Source organism: Lactuca serriola, chromosome 5 (genome assembly GCF_051521515.1).
Source record: "Lactuca serriola cultivar US96UC23 chromosome 5, Lser_US96UC23_V15, whole genome shotgun sequence".
NCBI lineage: Eukaryota > Viridiplantae > Streptophyta > Magnoliopsida > Asterales > Asteraceae > Lactuca > Lactuca serriola.
This window is the reverse complement of record NC_136412.1, coordinates 301,105,147-301,124,478: the sequence shown is the minus strand read 5'-3', so window position 1 is coordinate 301,124,478 and position 19,332 is coordinate 301,105,147. Positions and strand designations below refer to the sequence as shown.

The following is a 19,332-nucleotide window of genomic DNA, read 5'->3' as shown; positions in this document are numbered from 1 at the left end:
ATGAGGAAATTTAATTTAATAAAATGAAAATTACAATAAAATGACAAGTGGAAAATAGAAAATTTTAAAATTCTAAAAAATGACATGTGTCCAAATGAAGGAGAAGAGGACATATGACAAAAAGTTCTTTATTTATTAGGGAGGATTATCAATAGAATTATTGATTTGTTTTGCATATAAAATCATACATAAAGTCACACATTAGGATAGCATACGTTGAATTAAAGGATGTAAAAAGTAAATGACTTATATATTTATTAATTTATTATTCATTCTAAATGGAATTATTGATTTATTTGAATGTTTATATTATCTTTTTAGAGTAAAAAACTTCATCCGTTTATTGCTATTTTATATTGATATTTGTTGATTGTTAGTAATGTTGGTTGTGTCTTAGATATCAACATGAAAAAAAATCAACTATTGATGGTTTTTATAAAATAAAACACACAAGTTCTGCTCAAGATTCCGAAAAGCCACCAGAGATTGTTTTGGTTGACGATACCCCCAGGCCCAATGTTCATAATACTGATAACCGTTTCAAAAAACTTCATCTTGAAATTAATGAAATTGATCTTAATACACTAGAACGAGATCCTGGTTTGCGTATGCAAATTTATGATTATCCGGTTAATGAATGAGATACTATTAGGCGAGCATATATTAATCTTGGCCCCTTTCAACAAACACTTTCTATGTATCCAAAATCGGGACCAGAAACCCAAAAAAGTAGTTTTCAAGCTTCTCGGTTTAAGTTATATCACTGGCTTGAATATTCAGAGAGCTTAGATGTTGCGTTTTGTTTTCCGTGTCTTTTTTTTTCAACAAGCCTTTTGGAATGGGACATTACGGCCAACAAGCATTTACTATAGATGGATTTGAAAATTGGAAGAAAGTTGATGGAAAAAGTTGTTCTTTTTTAGATCATATAGAGACGGAGTGTACATCTTTTCACAACATTGTACAAAAATCATGTGATGATTTGTTACATTGCGCAAGATATATGAAATGTGTTTGAGACATTTACAGAAGAAGAGCGTAAAAATAATAGATTAAGACTAAAAGCCACTATTTATGTAGTACGTTGGTGTGCCTTTCAAGGAGTTGCATATAGAGGCCACGATGAAGGATCAGATTCCATAAACAAAGGTAATTTTAGTAAAATGTTGAAGGCAATTGGCGATTATAACATGGAGATGGAAGAATTGTTTCGTACCGCTCCTAAATATGCATCATATATATCATCGTCAATTCAAAAAGAGGTTCTAAACCTTATATCAATTAGGGTGATGAGGATGATTTGTTTGGAGATTGATGGTGTAAAATTTTGTTTAGTTATTGACGAAGCATGTGATCAGTATAATAAAGAGCAAATGTCAATTGTTTTGAGATTTGTAAATAAAGATGGATTTGTTATGGAGCGTTTCTTTGCGCTTGTTCATGTACCTGACACTACAACACAAATGCTTAAAAATGGAATTTATTTTGTGTTGTCACATAACAATCTTGATCTTAAGTCAATTTGTGGCCAAGGGTACGATGGTGCAAGCAACATGCGAGGTCATTTCAAGGGTTTGTAAGCATTGATTTCAAATGATTGTCCATATGCGTATTATGTTCATTGTTTTTATCATCGATTGCAATTAGCATTAATGGCTGCATCACAAGGAGTTGTTGCATTACAAAAGTTTTTTACTTGGTGATCTTTAGTTATCAATGTTGTTGGTGTTTCCTCCAAGCATTTCGACCAACTTAGAGTTTCACAAGCTGAGGAAATTGCATATAAGATTTATGTTAATGATTTAGAGACAGGTAGAGGTCTTAATCAAATTGGTACATTACAACGAGCTGGTGATACTAGATGTAGTTTTCACCATAAATCAGTTTCAAACTTAAACAAAATGTTTAGTCTAACGTGTGAGGTTTTACTTAAAATTATTGAAGATGGCAACGGTTCAATCAAAGACGACGTAGATTCAACATATGAGGCTATTACTACATTTGAGTTCATTTTTTTTCTTCATCTCGAGAAAGAAATAATGGAGATCACTGATTTAATTTGCCAAGCTTTACAGAGACAATCTCAAGATATTTGTAATGCATTGAGGCTAGTTGAATCTACCAAATTGTTATTACAAAAAATGAAAGATGGGATGGGTTGCTCTCTCTTGTTATGTCATTTTGTCAGGAACGCAACATTGATATCCCTGATATGCTTCTCCATACTTTAGTAGAGGGGCTCGAGCTCGTAACGAGCGTAGTGATCATACACTTGAGCATCATTACCGAGTGGATATATTTTATGAAGCAATTAATTGTCAAATAATGGAACTAAATCATCGATTAAGCGATAGCTCAACGGAGTTTCTTCGACTTTCAACAACTTTAGATCCTAAAAGTGTTGATGCGCCTTTTCGAAGTGGTGATATAATTGAGTTAGTAGAGAAGTTTTATCCTGATGATTTCAATGAACAAGAGAAAATTGTTTTGAAGATTCAATTTCAACATTATGAGATTGATGTCGTTCAGCGTGTAGATTATAAACTATTGACATCTATATCAGAATTGTGTCAATGGTTGATAAAGACTAGAAGATTAATGAACTTTCATCTTATTTATCGAGCAGCTAGTCTCATACTTACTCTTCCGGTTTCTACTGCTACAACAGAGATATCATTTTCAGCAATGAACCTCATTAAAACAAGGTTATGAAATAAAATGGAAGATGAGTTTTTGAATGACTCATTGCTTTTGCACTTCCAAAGGGAAATTGTTGAAAATATTAGTTTAGAGACAGTTGTAGAAGACTTTAAAAAATCAAAAGATCGCCGTGTTCCACTTTCATAAACGATGTAATAGTCTTTATTAGTTTTCTTGTTTACACTTCTGATATGTCATAATTTTGAACCAAATAAAACTTTTTTATATAGTTTAATTATGAAGTTTTGATTTCGCCCCCCACCCCACCAGTTGTAGTGCTTGTGTTCCGTCCCTGGAGATCTGTGAGGAGATTTACATGGAATGATGACCTTTATTTCAAGTAGTTCTTTGATTTGTTTACTAAATTCTTCGACATCTTGAGGACTATATTTCATAGGTTTAACTGTGATGATAGTGGCCGAGTCGATTAATTTTATGTTTGCTTTCATCCATTGTTTGGACTTTATTCGATCTATAGGATTTTCTGAGCAAACTTTTTTAAGTAAACTTTCAATTTTTGAAAATTTTCCTGGTTAAGGAGAAATTTAAATTCTTCCTCATTCTCCCACATTTTAAAAGGCAAAGTTTCTTCAATTTTTCTTTGAGAGATGTTGACAGGTTCTGGTTTTTTAATTTATGAGTTATTTTTCATTGATTCTAAAAATCCAGGTTTTCCATTTCTATAAGCATTTGTGATTTTAGCAATAATGATTTGAACACCATTGTTGTGGAAAGTAAATGTTTTGAGATTTTGTACAAATGGTCTATACAAAAGACATAAGTTATTTACTATGATGAAATCTATTCCACATTCTTGTTGGTATACAGAGGGGATATGAACCATTTCTCTAACAAGTCTTATTTGTAAATCAACACATTTTTTGTTGATAATTACAGGTTCGTTTGTTATAGAAACCTTTAAAGGTTTTGGAGTGTTAATCCAATGTTCTTATGGAATAACATATTTACTTGCGATGCAAAGACTCGTTCTTGTATCAATATAACAATTTAAATCAATTTGTTTATATCCGACGAATCAAAATGTACCTTTAACATTGTTTAAATTAGGATTTGTGATAGTCAGTATCACGCTTTTAGAGTTCATGACTTTTGAATCAGTGTTTGATTCTGTAGATGAAGAGGATGATGATTCATCAAGAGGTTCTTCAATCAATGTGTAGACGATTTGTTCATCTTGAATTTGTTCTTCTATAGGCCTAAGGTCCGTAGATGACGCTATTTCAAGGAGTTTAACATTTTGTGGGTAATCTTTCCTATTAGGACACTCATTGGAATAGTCCTTCTTCACTGCAAACCCAACATCTGCATTTCGTTTTATTTTTCGGACAAAATTTACTTTTGTCTTTTGAAAATCTTTTGATTTTTGGAAATATTTTCCCGGTTTAAACCGTCTAGTATTTTTTTTGTTTTGAAAATCTTTTGTTGTTCTTTTTTGAATATTTATTAAAAGATTTCCTTGAAGAAATTTTTGTTTTATGGGTAATTTTGCATCCATACTCTAAGGGTTTTTCTTTTGTTAAATGATTACAACAATTTTTTTTAAAACATTTTAGTCTTTTTTGTGTGTTTGATAGATTACAAATTTTTGAATCTCATCAATAACAGTTCTCTTAGCAAAAGCAAGAATGTAAATTGTGGCATTTGTAGATTCGGTTATAAATTTGTTATGAGATTGTTGTCCTACAATAGGAATTTTTCATAGATACTGTTTGATCATGTAACACCGTAAAAATTTAAACAATTTTTCGCATTTTAAAAACCATATAATTTCATTCACATCCACATTTTAAAACATTGTATCATCATTATCTCAATACAAAACCCCAAGATCAAAACATATGAACTCCAGCGTGTGTGAGTACGAGTCATGCCGGCGCCTTTCCGCGATCATCACTGGTACCTGGAACACCACACATAACACTGTAAGCATAAATGCTTAGTGAGTTTCCCCAAAATACCACATAAACACATATCAGCCACTTAAGGCTGTAACTCTGTTGACCCTCTGGTTGAATATCTCTGTGGGACCCTCTTGGTCCCATAACTCTGTGGACCCACTGGTCCTAACTCTGAAAACTATGAATCATGCATATCACATATCACAATAAATCACAACACATAATATCATGCAAATAAACTGGCATATAACTCTTAGAATACTCTGTCACATAACTCTGTTACCACACTAGGTAAAGTATAGTGAGAAGACTCACCTCAGATGTCTCAGTATATCTCTGACTCAGTAGAAATATGATCTAGCCTCCGCCTAATCACACAAAGTAAATAATCTCATAAATATAACTCTTGGGACTAGACTCAACCCTCTCTAGGCAAAAGACCATTTTACCCCTCTATCAGCTCAAAGGCCACATTGTTGACCAAACCCTAAAAGTCAACAAAAGTCAACAGTCAAACTTTGACCCGACTCGTCGAGTGCACTTGGGCGACTCGGCGAGTCTACACGTGTCTACTAACTCTTTTAGTCCCACTTGGCACGTCGAGTTCCTCCCCTTACTCGACGAGTCACTCCTGGCATGAATCACGGGGCCACCCCGACTCAACTCGCCGAGTCTCAAGAACAACTCAGCGAGTTCCGCCTTGAACTCCAGTCCCCTAACTCTCTCTGACTCACTGAGTTATTTACGGAAAACCCTCACCCTACTCGTCGAGTCTGATCTTTGGACTCGGCGAGTTCATGCCATGCACAAACTCCATAGACCTCCTGAGGTCAGATCTGTTCCTTTAATCCATAGATTTGACCTTCCCAAGCATGATAATCACGTAAAGTTCAGACCTTGACACTCATATAACATCTAGATAGTCTAACTTGGTGATTTAGCCCCAAAAATAACATCCTAAGTTCATGGTTCCCAAAATAACTCATAAAGCTCCAAGGGTTAAGGTCTCTGGACCTCTTTGGGTCCAGATCCAAAGCATAAACTTGAAAAGGGACCAATTGCTCCACATATCCATCCTCTAAAGGGGTTAGAAAACCCTAACTCTAAGAATCAACACCAAATCTGAAGAAGGTCTGAATAAATACCTCAATATGAAGTCTATGAACTCTAAAGTCACCATAATCGCACCTCCTTCAGCCTCCTCTTGCCTTGGTCACCTCTTTCTTGCAATTACAACAACAAAATGATCAAGAATGGCCTCTCCTTCCTCATAAACGCTCTAGATCTCTTAAGGTTTCTCTCTGGGGTTTGGTAGCCGCAAATGACGGCCCTAAGGGCCTTTAAATAGGTCCCAAACCCAGGAAATTAGGGTTTCATTAAACAGCATGGACTCGCCGAGTCCACTCATGAACTCATCGAGTCCAGCTGTGAACCCGGATACGAATCCGCGACCATACTCGGCGAGTCTAAACACCAACTCGCCGAGTCCCCTCTCAACCTCCAAAAAAATAAAGGAATAATTAATATACATGGGAATCCGGGTGTTACAGATCAACTCAGGATATAGAGTTGAAACATTTATTTTGTAAATATTTGTTTCATAGTCACAGGTGTAGTGATCTAGAAGGCAAATATCACATATGGTAAGATTCGTTTTGATCTCTATTATTTGTTCATTGGCTTTGTCTTCTATAAGATCTATACCAAGGAACATCATGTAGATGGCATCAAGCATGTCTACTATCATTGATTTATGGCTAATCCATTTTGTATTTTTGATAAAATTTTGAACTATTCCTGATGTTTTATGGTCAAACAATAAAAGGATAGATTCTTTTGTTGAATATTTTTCTTTGGTAGTCTGAATGATTAGACTTATTTCCGAAGTCCATCTATCGATAACTTTTTTTCTATTTGTTTCAGTGTTGTCAATATTGAGAATGTTTGTTCTAAACTGGTTTGGATTTCCAGTTGGTAGATCTGGCATAGAGTCAGTTCTATGACCTTGTTCAGTTTTGGGTCTTTTTCTTCTTTCACCTTGAAAAGAAGATTCTCCAGGAAGAAAAAAATTTGGTTTGGTCTTATCCATCCCGAAGTTAGGCTCTATATCAGAAGAAAGAGATTCTACTTCTTCATCTGAAATATATACATAAGTTTCTTTGTCAGATGTTTCTTCTATGACGTTAATCGTTTCATCAAAGTGGAAAAGTTGTTTAAGTTCCTCAAATGTAGAGATTTCTAAGTTTACTGTATCATTTCCTTTAGATTCGGCAAGATCTAGTAACATAAGAGCTTGATCAAGAATCAGATATTTGATCCATTGATTATTAATTCTTCATCTTCATAGTTATCTTAGAAGAATTTTTCTACTTTAGATAAATAGTTTATCATGTTAACTTAAAGTAGTCTTTAGGCCATGACATAGAACTGGGATCCCTTGATGATCCTAGTTCTTCATTTCCTACATTATAATTAGGGTATGAGTACTTACCACTGAATGACTTTTTATTGATTATTTCAATAATTTCTTTGTTGCAAGAACATTTTTGAAGTTCTTTTTGTGTTTCATTAATAATTTTAGCATTAATGACTTCTAATTGGTTTGTAGTTACTAAGCCCTGGTTAACCATTTGATCAATCTTTTCAGATAGTTTTTCAACTTTTTCATTTAATTGATTAAGTGATTCTTTGATGTCAACCATAGATGTCATCCCATAAGTTTTTTCATTTGATTTTGCACTTCTTTTAATCTAAGATTAAAATCTTTCATTTGGTCTGTAAGAACAACTTTATGGGCAACTTCTTTTAGTAAATCATCGAATTTTTTAGAAATTTTATTAAAATTTTCTAGTAGTTTTGAGTTATGTTCTATTATGTTGTTCATTTTTTCTAACCGATTAAAAAAAATTTCAAACTGATTGTTATCAATTTCTCCTCCGTTTTGAAGGGTGAGACTTAAATCTTTCTTAAATTGATTGAAAGGTTTATTATTTTTTGATATATCTTTAGAAATATCTTTTTGAATTCCAAAATAGTGATTTATTTTGAGTGTATTTAACCAGCATCTTGCAACAATCTGATTTATATTGTTATAAAGGTTAGCTAGGGTTTGAACGCCTACTTTTCCTGAAGATGAAAAATCGTATTCTTTTTTCTGTGTAGGATCATCAAGATTTTTAAGTTTCAATGATTTACCCTTTTTGTAAATATGAGGAAGGTCTATCTTACTCATTTATTACTTCGCTTAGTTGGTTGATTGTTTGATTTAAATTACCAACTCTAGAAGACATACTTCTTATGCTTTTGAGTATATCTCTTGGAGTAGGTTCTAGAGATTTGGATATTTCACCTATATGAAGAGAATCTATTGAGATTCTAGGTGGTAGCTTTTCTCCTAAAGCTTTTTTGTTTATGGCTATGTTTAAAGCCCAAGAGCTATCTTGAGGATCTACGTCACAAAATTGTTTATCTTTGACATGTTCTGAGAATACATCTTCAAGTTCTATGCATTCTTCTTTTTTATAGTCTATGCTATGATGACTATTTGTCAGTGCATATCCTATGAGGTAGGTTATTGTGAAGGGTTTATCTCCTGGATTCATGAGATAAATTCTTTCAAAGTGATGAATAAAAGATAAAACCTTATTAGGTTTGCTGATTTCATATCTAAGGCAAATTTAGGGTAAACTGAAAACATAAATTTTTGGTAAGCTAGATTTCCTTTGGCTGCACCAAGAATACAATCATGTCGATGATTGATTGTATCATCAATCAATGCCATTTTTATTGGAGAATTAATTCCTTACTGAAATTGAGATTTGATTAGAATTTTTACTGCTCCGATGTGGACCATTCTAATTTTAGATCTTATTTCCGTGGGGATATCTTTTAGGTTACTGTTTATCTGTTCTTTGGTTAATAGTGGTAGATAAACAGATCCTGTAGTACCTTTTATGTCGACAGACATTTCTTTTGTACTAACGAAGTAAAATATTTTGTTTTTTCTTTTAACGTATTCAAAATATTAACTCTTGAGGGAACGTTTCTGAATATATTTTCTTTCTTTATTTTAAGATATGTTTTCTTAATTTTTGAAAGAAGTTATTGTTTAATCATTAGGCTTCCTTGAAAACCATCTTCATTTTCAACGAAGCTTAATGTATGATCCGAAGGTTGTTCTTTAGAATATCCTCTACCTTTATTTTTTAAGGATATATCCATAACAAGGCTCTGATACCGGGAATCGGTTGTTCTTTAGAATCTCCTCTACCTTTATTTTTCAAGGTTAAATCCATAACAAGGCTCTGATATCAGGAATTGGTTGCGGATGAAGTTAAGTTAATAGTGGTAGATAAACCGATCCTGTAGAACCATTATTTAATTCAAATTTTTATGTTAATGTACCTATGGTTAGCTTAAAATTGTCACTTTGGTCCAAAGATGTTTGGACTAGCACCAGAGGTCCAAACTTTTCATTTTGTTATGAGTTTGGTCCAATTTGCTTTAAACTTTTTTCAAATGACAGATTTGCCCCCATTATTTTTTTTTATATTTTTCTATATTTCAATACCTAAAAAAAGAGAAAAATTGTGTTGTTACCCCTCCCCCCTCTATCTCTCTGTACATCCCCCTCTGGTTGTTAATCGACAAATCGAGTGCTAGATCGTCTCCTTTGATGGAGGTGCTATAACGACTCTGCACCCTTTCTTCTTTGTCGCTTCTTCTACTCCGGTAGCAGTGGCGAGCTCAAGGCGGTGACGACTTTCAAATAGGAGGAATTTTGAGAAGCGCTTTCCAGATTAAAGGGTGTTGACCGAAAACCTTTGTTGTCGGGTGTGTTCTTGGATCTTTAGGGTTATAGGCTGTAGGTTTTTGGGGATTCTAAGGGGTTTTGGAGGTGGTTTCCAGAAAGATCGATGGTTATGGCGGCGATTTTGGCAGGTGACGGTGTTCATAGCTTCATCTGTTTCAAGAAAATTTGATTTGGGAATTGAAATGGTTTATTTGGAGAGTGGGTGTAAATCTATACATTTGAGAATGGGTGGATTTTTTTTAAAATCTAAAATTAGAAAAATAAATAAGAAAAAATTGAAGAAGAAATTAATAGGGGCAAATCTATCATTTGCAAAAAGTTTAAAACAAAATGGACAAAACTCGCAACAAAATAAAAAAGTTTGGACCTCTCGTGCTAGTCTAAACGTTTTTCGACAAAAGTGACAATTTTGAGCTAATCATAGGGACCATTTGTACAAATTAGTCAAAAAAGAAAAAAGAAATAAAAAAAATAAAAAAAACTGTAAAACGGAGTATATATTGATAAAAAAAAGTTTTTTTTAAAAAAACATTTAAAAAAATAAAATAAAATAAAATAAATAAAACATAAAAACCGAATATACTATAACCTAAAAAGGTTTTTTTAATTAAAAAAATATAAAAAATTAAAAAAAAATGAAAAGAAAAAACATTTAAATGGCGTTTTATGGACTTTCGGCGCACATAATTATTCTCACGAGTCCATATTACGTTCCATGGACGTGCGTCGCGTGCGAACGCGTCACGACCAAGTAAATGGGTTTAACGTTTGTGCCCTTGACGAAATGATTGGTGTATAATAGTCCTCGCAGTTCCAGGCAATTTTTGGGTTCTTACCGGATCTGGAATCGATATATATATATATATATATATATATATATATATATATATATATATATATATATATATATATATATATATGAGTGAGATCAAATGAGAACACTTAAAAGGTTGAGACGCGATAATGGATCTGAACCACCTAAATATTCAGACCTGAGGCTATTATCAAACGGGTCATTTGTGTAAAATGTAGAAACAACCGGTATTAAAGTATAACTTGTAAAAGGTGTAACGACCAAAAATTTCAACTAATTTAAAACATTTTACTTCATTCAAAAACAATTAAGTTCATACAGTAACTACTACTACTACTATGGGTCCAATCATCCCTCAAGATGGAATACCCCAGGCCCCTCAACCATCGGGTTGGAATGCCAACATACTATGAGTCCAATCATCCTACCGGGATGGAATACTCCTGGCCCACAACCATCGGGTTGGAATGCCCCACACCAGCGAACATGCACACATAACAGGCAACCACAAAATACTCTACAAAACCAGCATACTAGGGCCCTATCATCCTACCGGGATGGAATACCCTCTGCTACAGCTCAACATACATAACCCGCAGGTAACCTCCTACCATCGTACATAAGGCAAGACCAACTATAGGTCTATAAATAACCACTACCCAACTACCAGGGCGCTGATCCAACAGAACTAGCCATCACACAACTATCAATTTCTCTAGGATACTAAGCTAACAAGGCATATCCTCATATCACTATCCTATCTACCAGGATACTAGCAAGCATATAATCACATAACATAACAAGCTCTAAACAACAATTCAAAGGGCCGGCCTTGGTGCCTTAGACCCTTGAGTACAGTGAGGATAACTCACTTTGCAACTGCCGAAATCCTGCAAATCTCTGACTGTTGACTCACCGGAAATCCCAACTATCACATGCAAATCATCACATTAGAATCCATCATGACTTTCTAGGCCAAGTGCCCACAACACTCATTAAGTCTATTATCCTCTTATTGGGCCAAGACCCAAAACCAAATCCTCATGCAAAGCCCAATATTGGCTCAATTTACTAAATTGGGCCCACCTTTCCAAACAGGCCTAGATCCAAGGTCCATAATAATCATTGGGTCCAATTTACTCCATCCATACTGTTCAGTCACGGCCCAAGCCCAGCTAGCCCATAAACAGCCCAATTACTCAAGGCCCAAAATTGAAAACCCAACAGAGGGCGTACGTTGGGCGTTTCTCCTCTGGTACGCTAGGCGTACGCTCGTCTGTACCAAAAATCCTTCCATGTGCTTAATGGCTTAAGCACTTAAGCCCATATGTTAGATCCAGTGACAAAAAGGGCCTAGGACTCATAAAGTCTCAATCTTTATCCTTTTGGATGTCCATAAAGCTCTTCACTCATTAAGACCTTCCTACTTCTTTCATGGGACAACCAAAGCCATTGGGACGTCATTTTTCTTACTCAAGACCTCTCCAATGGTCTGAAAGGACATCTCATCTTAACCAAAACACATCATGAATCATAATGGGGGGTTTTTGGGACAAGAATGGTGTCAAAACTTCAACATACTTGGATCTACACAAAATAGATGTCAAGAAAGAAGCTTTATACCTTTAGGAGCTCCTGAACCACCAGAAAACTTTAGATCTACACGCTGGCCTTCTTCCTCTACTTACTAGATGCAACACCTTCTTCTCAAAATACTCCAAATTCACTTCAAAAGCTTACACACTCAAGAAGTTGACTAGGGTTTGGGGGAAAACGGCTCTAAACAGTGGAGGCTAGGGTTTGGGAGGGTTATGAGCTCTTAAAGTTGTTTAAATAGCCTCCACACCCGAAATATTAGGGTTTCTGGATGATAGACGTACGCCGGACGTACATCCAGTACGCTAGGCGTACGTCGAGGGACCCCGCGTTCATTTACTCCATTACGTTGGGCGTACATCCAGCTTACGATGGGCGTACCCAACCATCCACATGCATGCATGCTTAGCATGCATGGGACCTCTTTGTCAAATTTTCCCCCTTAGGGACTATTGATGCCAATATCATCAAATTACAATATCTCCTCTATCTTTATATCCACGTAAAGGTGGCGAGAAGCCCTACGCTTCTAGCAACACACCCCAACCCGAAACCTTCTCGAATGAAACCCATTACCTATAAAAGACCGAAACGCCCTTACTTTTGATCCCGGGAATCCATAAATAATTACTTTTAGAATGGGGGGTTACAATTCTCCCCCACTTAAACCTGATTTCGCCCTCGAAATTGCAAACTGCCAATTCTGGCTACTCAAAATCCCAAAAGGCACATTCACGCCCCTAAAACGTGACAACCACCAAGGGAGGCTAACCCCACTGGAACTCCAACTCAAAGAGATACCTACTCCTTCTCATGCAGAATCAAATACCAACCTCTCCGGAAAGCCCTAAACTTGGAAAGTTAGATTGGATCCGTTTCCCAGACAAGCTGCCTAAACTAACCATCACCTGACCTCTTACCATTTCTATAAAAAGGGACTACTCAACCATGGGAACCTGAATTTCGGACCCGAAAACAGGACCACGAATCATACTCTGCTGTCGGCCACACTTGCTCTCTTTAACTCATACTCAAACGTACATACAACAATGCTCTTACCAAAACCAACACTCACACTTGGCCCAATCAGCCTCGGGCTAGAATACCAGGCATGCCTACGATGGGTCCACTCATCTCTAGGATGGAATACCCTCGCATCCCTACACATGTTTGGCCCAATCAACCCTCGGGTTGGAATACCAAACACATCAGGTCCAATCAATCAATCATAGGGTCCGTTCATCCTCATGATGGAATACCCCAGATTGGAATACCTCCATATATATAACTCAAACCTATAACCATACTCGGAACCAAGGACCTTGTCCTCGCGTCACCCTCGAACCCTTCAGTTCGCCACAACTTAGTGAAACCCGCTTATATCTCCCTATCACGATCTCTAGGTCCTTGACCTCTGACTGTAATATCTTTACACAATCCTCATCACCGGTCCAGACTGCTCCCGAGTCTGTTAACCGGCTATCTCACTTTCCTCTGTCCAAACCTCCAATCTAGAGCCACTATCCCCCTCCACTTCCAAGGAGACTGAAAACATGCCTACGCATCATCCAACATTGCCACAATGACAGATCCTCGCTATACATCACCCCTTAGCGGTGCTCACCGCTATCTCATAACATGCATACATACTTAAAGACTGATCGCATAACCAACAACCTATACATAGCATGTCGCGTTTCCTCGACATCTCCACCATCCGGGGACAACCCTACTAGCGGCTATCTCATAACACCATTCTCACTACTGCTTGAAAGATCCACGACACATGCAAAGCCCTTACTAAAACTGAACCGCCTCATCGCACCACCCCAATAACCAACATTCAAACCGCGCTAGGCAACCTTCTACAACCAGCAGCTCATCCAAGAATTTCCAATTCTCCCCCACTTAGGGCACTAACCACCATCCACTGGCGGCGAAGCTAACATGCTGCTCAATCGAACCCACTAATGGTCGAACACGCACTCGACCTAACACACAACTGAACTCGAGTCCTAACCGGAACTCTAACCTGGTTCCCGGAACCTGCTATCACGTGGCTCCGCTGTATCAGTACCGCACCCATTCCCGTGATCAAAGTGTCACTGTAAACCATGAAATCACCTACACCCTCTGGCAGGGTGAGAATCGGTGCCTCGCACAACCACTGTCTGAGAGTCTCGAAGGCTGCCTGATGCGCAGGTCCCCAACGAAAGGCCACCGATTTCTTGGTCAGTCAAGTCAAAGGGAACCTCAATCTCGGAGAAGTCTCGAATAAATCTCTGGTAATAACCCGCTAGAACTAGGAAACTCCGAATCTCAGATGGAGACCTCGGAATCTCCCTCTACATCACGGCCTCTATCTTGGCCGGATCGACTAGAATACCCTTCCGGTTGACAAGGTGCCCAAGAGATTGCTCGCCGTGAAAACAGAAATCACATTTGGAGGACTTTATAAAAAGTCTCTCCCCCACTTAGATTCTACTAAGTCTTCACTGTACGTGCGACTTGAAGGATTCCCAATCCTTCTTACTTCACAATAGTCCATTGCTGACAACCTGTGCTTACCCATGCTAGCGATCACTTACCAGTTAAACCTTAAGATCGCCCATCCTCTGAAATCTTGAAGAGTACTCTTGAATATGGTACAGTCTGACACCTCAGACCATCTCCCATGCTGTTCACTGAAGACCTTAATCTTCACTCTAGCTGACGAATCCTCGTTTCCACTTCCACTGAACTCTAACTGAACATAGCCAACACAAGAAATGTAATTCTCTTGAACATCCAATAACCAACCACTTATGCATCTAACACCCGCAATGGATTCCACTATCTTCATGCTACCAGTCATTCTCTAGCAACGGTAGTGCCTTGAACTCCAAAGTTCATCCATAGACGATCGTCAACCATACCTGAACCATGATAGAACCACTAAACACTGACTTCACTGGAGAACTATCGCTCTAACCCTGACCGAATATCCTTTAAATAATACCCTGCATAGATCCTGGCGAAGATCCGGAATGATAATAGTACACACGGAACCCACTCTGCAAAATGCATCCCTCTATGGGTTCATCAAGGACCTTTCGACATGCAAGATGGCATATATGATCCTTGATAACCCAAACACTAGAAGGAAAACTAACCCGAGGTCTGACTTATCTAAACTCACTCACAATTCCAAGGCGATACGTACTCCCAACATCCATCTAGCAGTAGTAGAAGACGACATACCCGCAACATCTGGAGGAATACTGATCACCCTCAACTGTCATGATCAACCATGCCACACCCTTAGCAGCCTAAACCCTTGGAGTGACAAACTCCCATGTGCGCTTTCATGTGCGTGCTGCACTGACTCCGGCCCTGTTGGCCTTTCACCCGATGATCAGAAGTCATGGGTCACTTCCCGGGACCCTCTACTATACGCACCTGGCACAACCCTCTCTTTCCAGGGTGCTCCAAATCGATCTCGCATCTGCAACTTCCTGGAAATCATATCCTTTAGGGTCTGACACCCTGCCACGCTCACTAACTCACTTGCCAATGGCTAAGATGCAACAACTGGAACATCCTCTATCCCTAATTTGGGTCACAAACTCTTCCCTGAAGCTTCTCAGATTCTCCAAGACTCTCGCCGATTCGAGTATGGATCCTGTGCTTTTAGTAGTACGGGCCCAATACTACCTTCCACACCTATCCATACTTTTCCTCATCAATCCTCCCGGATCCTCCAAGTCACTTCCTCAACTGGTACACCCAAGTCTAATTGAGCCTCACTACTAACTCACTGAAATATATCCTAGGCTTCCCTAGGTTCCCGTACTCACCCAGTCCTCGGCTGCTAAAAGACTTCCCACTAATGTCAACTAGCTACCTCATGAATATAGCCACATGCAACAAAGATCATATAATCCTTTGAGTAAAAGACTCATCCCTAGAACGGTTGGACTCAGACAAGAGTTGCGCAATAGGTTCAAGTCCATCACTTTGAGATTATCCGGCTTGTGTCCCATGTGACTTAGCATATTCACTTAGTAGCTAACTCACATCACTAAGAGTCCCACAAAGCACAGAGCAAACAACAGTCAGACAATGGAAATTCTAAACATCATATTCCAATCAAATCATTCTATCCTCTAATAAGGAATCTGTAGATGCAATTCAAAAGCTCATATAATCAGGCATAACCTAAACATGTTATCCTATCACTGACTGATCAGTACTAGTATGAAAGTCTACAAGCACATATAATAGGCATATAAGGCATCCTCCTAGACCCTTAGCCCTAATCTAGCATTCAGTTCTCATAAGCATATCATATCATAACATAACATGTATGGGTATCTTTGGGAAAAACTTACTTGAGCTCAGCTGATTGCACGCATCACACACTTTGTTCTTTTCAAAGTTTTGTTCTCTTTTCAAACTCCTTTTTATAAAATGGTTTTACTTTCGAAAATTTTCATACCAAGCCCTTAGTTTGAGTTCAGACACACCTGAGAGTATGTCCGAATCCCTCAAAAGAAGGCTCTGATACCAACTTGTAACATACCAAAAATACAGGCCAGAATTTTCATTTTTAAATACATTATTATAAAACCAACAGTATAAGATAACATCCATAATATCATGTCATGTCAAACATGTCAATAATCAAAACATATTATCATAAAACCATATCATAGTGTAATCCCCAAAGATCTCATGTGCGGAAAACATAGTGTGATACGCTACGATCAAGCCGACTCCTTTCCTTTGAAAATGGGTACCTGAAACCAAAACTGAAAATTATAAGAACGAAGTATAGTGAGTTTCTCCATCATACCACATACCATAAAACAAGGCATACATACTGTCGGGCAATTATGGGGTGCCCGACCTACCCAGTACGGCCATTCTGGGGTGCTGACCTACGCATGTCAAGCCATTCTGGGGTGCTGACCTACCCGTCGGTCCTAACAACCGACCCTCAGGGACTACTCCACCCCCTACTACTACTATCACATATATCATATCATAAACATACTATCAGACATATCTGAGGTGTTCGAACTGCCCTTCGGTCCTAACAACTGAACTTTGGGACTGTTCCCCTCCTACTACCACTATCACAGATAACATATCATGCCAACATATCAACTTATCATCACATACTCTCAGGCATATCTTGGGTATCTGATCTACCCTTCGGTCCTACAACCGAACTCTACTACTATCACATATAACATATCATGCCAGCATTTAACATATAAGGTAGTAGCAAACCTAGATGATATCACAAAAACAATAATCTAACATACAACTCCTACTGGTGGGATGACATTGTGGTCGTAGACCCACCGCTACTTGAAGGTAACTCACCTCACTGAAGTCCTGCAGACTCAATCCCACCCTGCTAAATTTCTGCAGACTCAATCCCCAGCTGTTGGATGACAGATTCTCGAACTGTCAACACCAAAATAACACCCAATTAATAATTAGGTTCCACCACATAACCATAAGTACATATTTTGGATAATTACTACTTTACCCCTAATTTGGTTTATTGAAGCCCAATGCCCAATCCATAGGCCCAAAGTCCATTAAGAATAAAAACCCAACACATGGCCCAATTTTCCAAATTGGGCCTAGGCCTGTACATGGGTATTATTCTAAGGCCCAACCTCATATAATTATTTAGGCCCAAACTATGGCCCATCTATGGCCCAATTTTCCAATTGGGCCCAGCCCCTCATATGGGCCTTACCTCAAAGCCCATTAATTATTCATGTTCATTTGCTTGATCTTGGATGGCCCATTGGTAACCCAATCATCAAGGCCCAATAAAAAACCCAAGTGAAATTAGGATTTCATATAGAATGATCATTAAGGTTAAGTTTCCTACTTAACCCATTAAGGACTTAATCCAATAAGTCCAATATTTCTTAGATTAACTTTGCCAATTTTCAAGTTATTAAATAATTCCCATTTGTCCCGATTAATTCTCCAAATTAGGGTTTTGATGGCATTAGAGTTTTCCAAACCCTAATTAGGGTTTTCAACACAAATACTAGTCCATTTATTAGTTTGTTGGGCTTTTAGGTCATTTAGGGCTTTATTGGGCCTATTAAACCCACTTGAATGTCATTAAGCCCGTTAGGGTTTCCTTAGGTCAATTAAGGTTTATTAGACCCATTAGGGTTTCCTTATGTCAATTAGGATTTATTAGACCCATTAGGGTTTCATTAGGCCCAATAGGACTTCATTGGGCCCATTAGGGTTTCAAGCGGCCACCGCCCTCCGGTTGTGGTTTGAGATTTCTATTATTATTTTGGCATCATTACAATGTACAACTCGATAATACACACTAATAATAATAACAAACACGCACACACACAACCACCCTTTTGGTGGCCGGTGGTGGTAAGTGGTGGCTTTTCCGGCCAAATAAACCCACACACACCCACCTCTCGGCTTATAGCAGCGTCCAAAACCCACATAACCCGAGTTGAACATGAAAAATGCACCCCACAGGAAATCTTTTAACAGCAGGCGGTGGTAGTAGTCGACGAATACAACAGCGACGACAGCTTGTCGTCAAAGAACACGGGCAACGGCACCGACGGTGTTATCAGCAGTGCTACAGCGGCGCTGGAGGAGAAGGAGGGTGGCAGCGAATGTCGGCCACTGTGGTGCCAACAACCGGCGGCAGCCACACGACGGTGACAAACCCGGCTGAACTACGTCCTAAGGTGGGTCCTCGACCCCCACAACATCGGAGCAACAACATAGATCTTCAAATCGGTGGCTCTCAACTTCGTCGTCGGCTGCAAATGATGGTGGCGATTGGGCAGCAGCAATGTCGGTTCGTTACCTCAGTCCGCTCAGCCCCGACGTCCAACACTCGTCTCTTCGGTCCTTCAACCGCTGGCAGTAACTGAGGTGGCGTGGCTATCTCGCATCTTTGACAATGGCTAGGAGGCGGCGGCGGTAACATGGAGTAGTCATGGGTGGCGGCTAGAGTGAAGGGAGCCATAAGTTTGGAGGGTGACGACCGTACATAAGGGGGGGGGGGGGGGTTAGGGTTAGGGTTTGATCAATGAAGAAGTTATGGGGGTGTTTGGATAGGAAAAAAAATAGTGCTTATTGCTTATTCCCGTAATAAGCTAATTTAAGTGTTTGGATAAAATCCAGCTTATTAGGCTAAATAAGCTAATTTTAATAAGCATTCCTTCCCATGCTTATTGCTTATTACTTATTCCCACCACAAATAAGCTATAAGCAATAAGCTAAAAATCTAATCCAAACACCCCTTATATGCCCGGCTCCATTTAAGAGTTTGCATAGGCCCCTCCGAGTTCCTTTCATAATTAGGCCCTAATTTACCATTTAGACCTCATCCATGTAAATCCTTTACAATTTAAATCCGGATTTTACTAAAACAGCCCCATCTTCTAAAATCTTCACAAAACTAATTCAAAATTTACCTTTTTAACCCCCGT

General features: G+C 38.3%; 1 protein-coding gene across 1 annotated transcript; it reads left to right on the top strand.

The window, feature by feature from the left end:
• The first annotated feature begins 1,163 nt into the window (after nucleotides 1–1,163).
• LOC145050687 (uncharacterized) lies at nucleotides 1,164–3,704 on the top strand. The gene is made up of 5 exons (XM_078998895.1): nucleotides 1,164–1,560; nucleotides 1,711–2,128; nucleotides 2,235–2,705; nucleotides 3,370–3,434; nucleotides 3,598–3,704. Exons 1-5 carry the CDS (start codon nucleotides 1,164–1,166, stop codon nucleotides 3,702–3,704), a joined length of 1,458 nt encoding a protein of 485 aa, XP_078855021.1.
• Nucleotides 3,705–19,332: the final 15,628 nt, after the last annotated feature.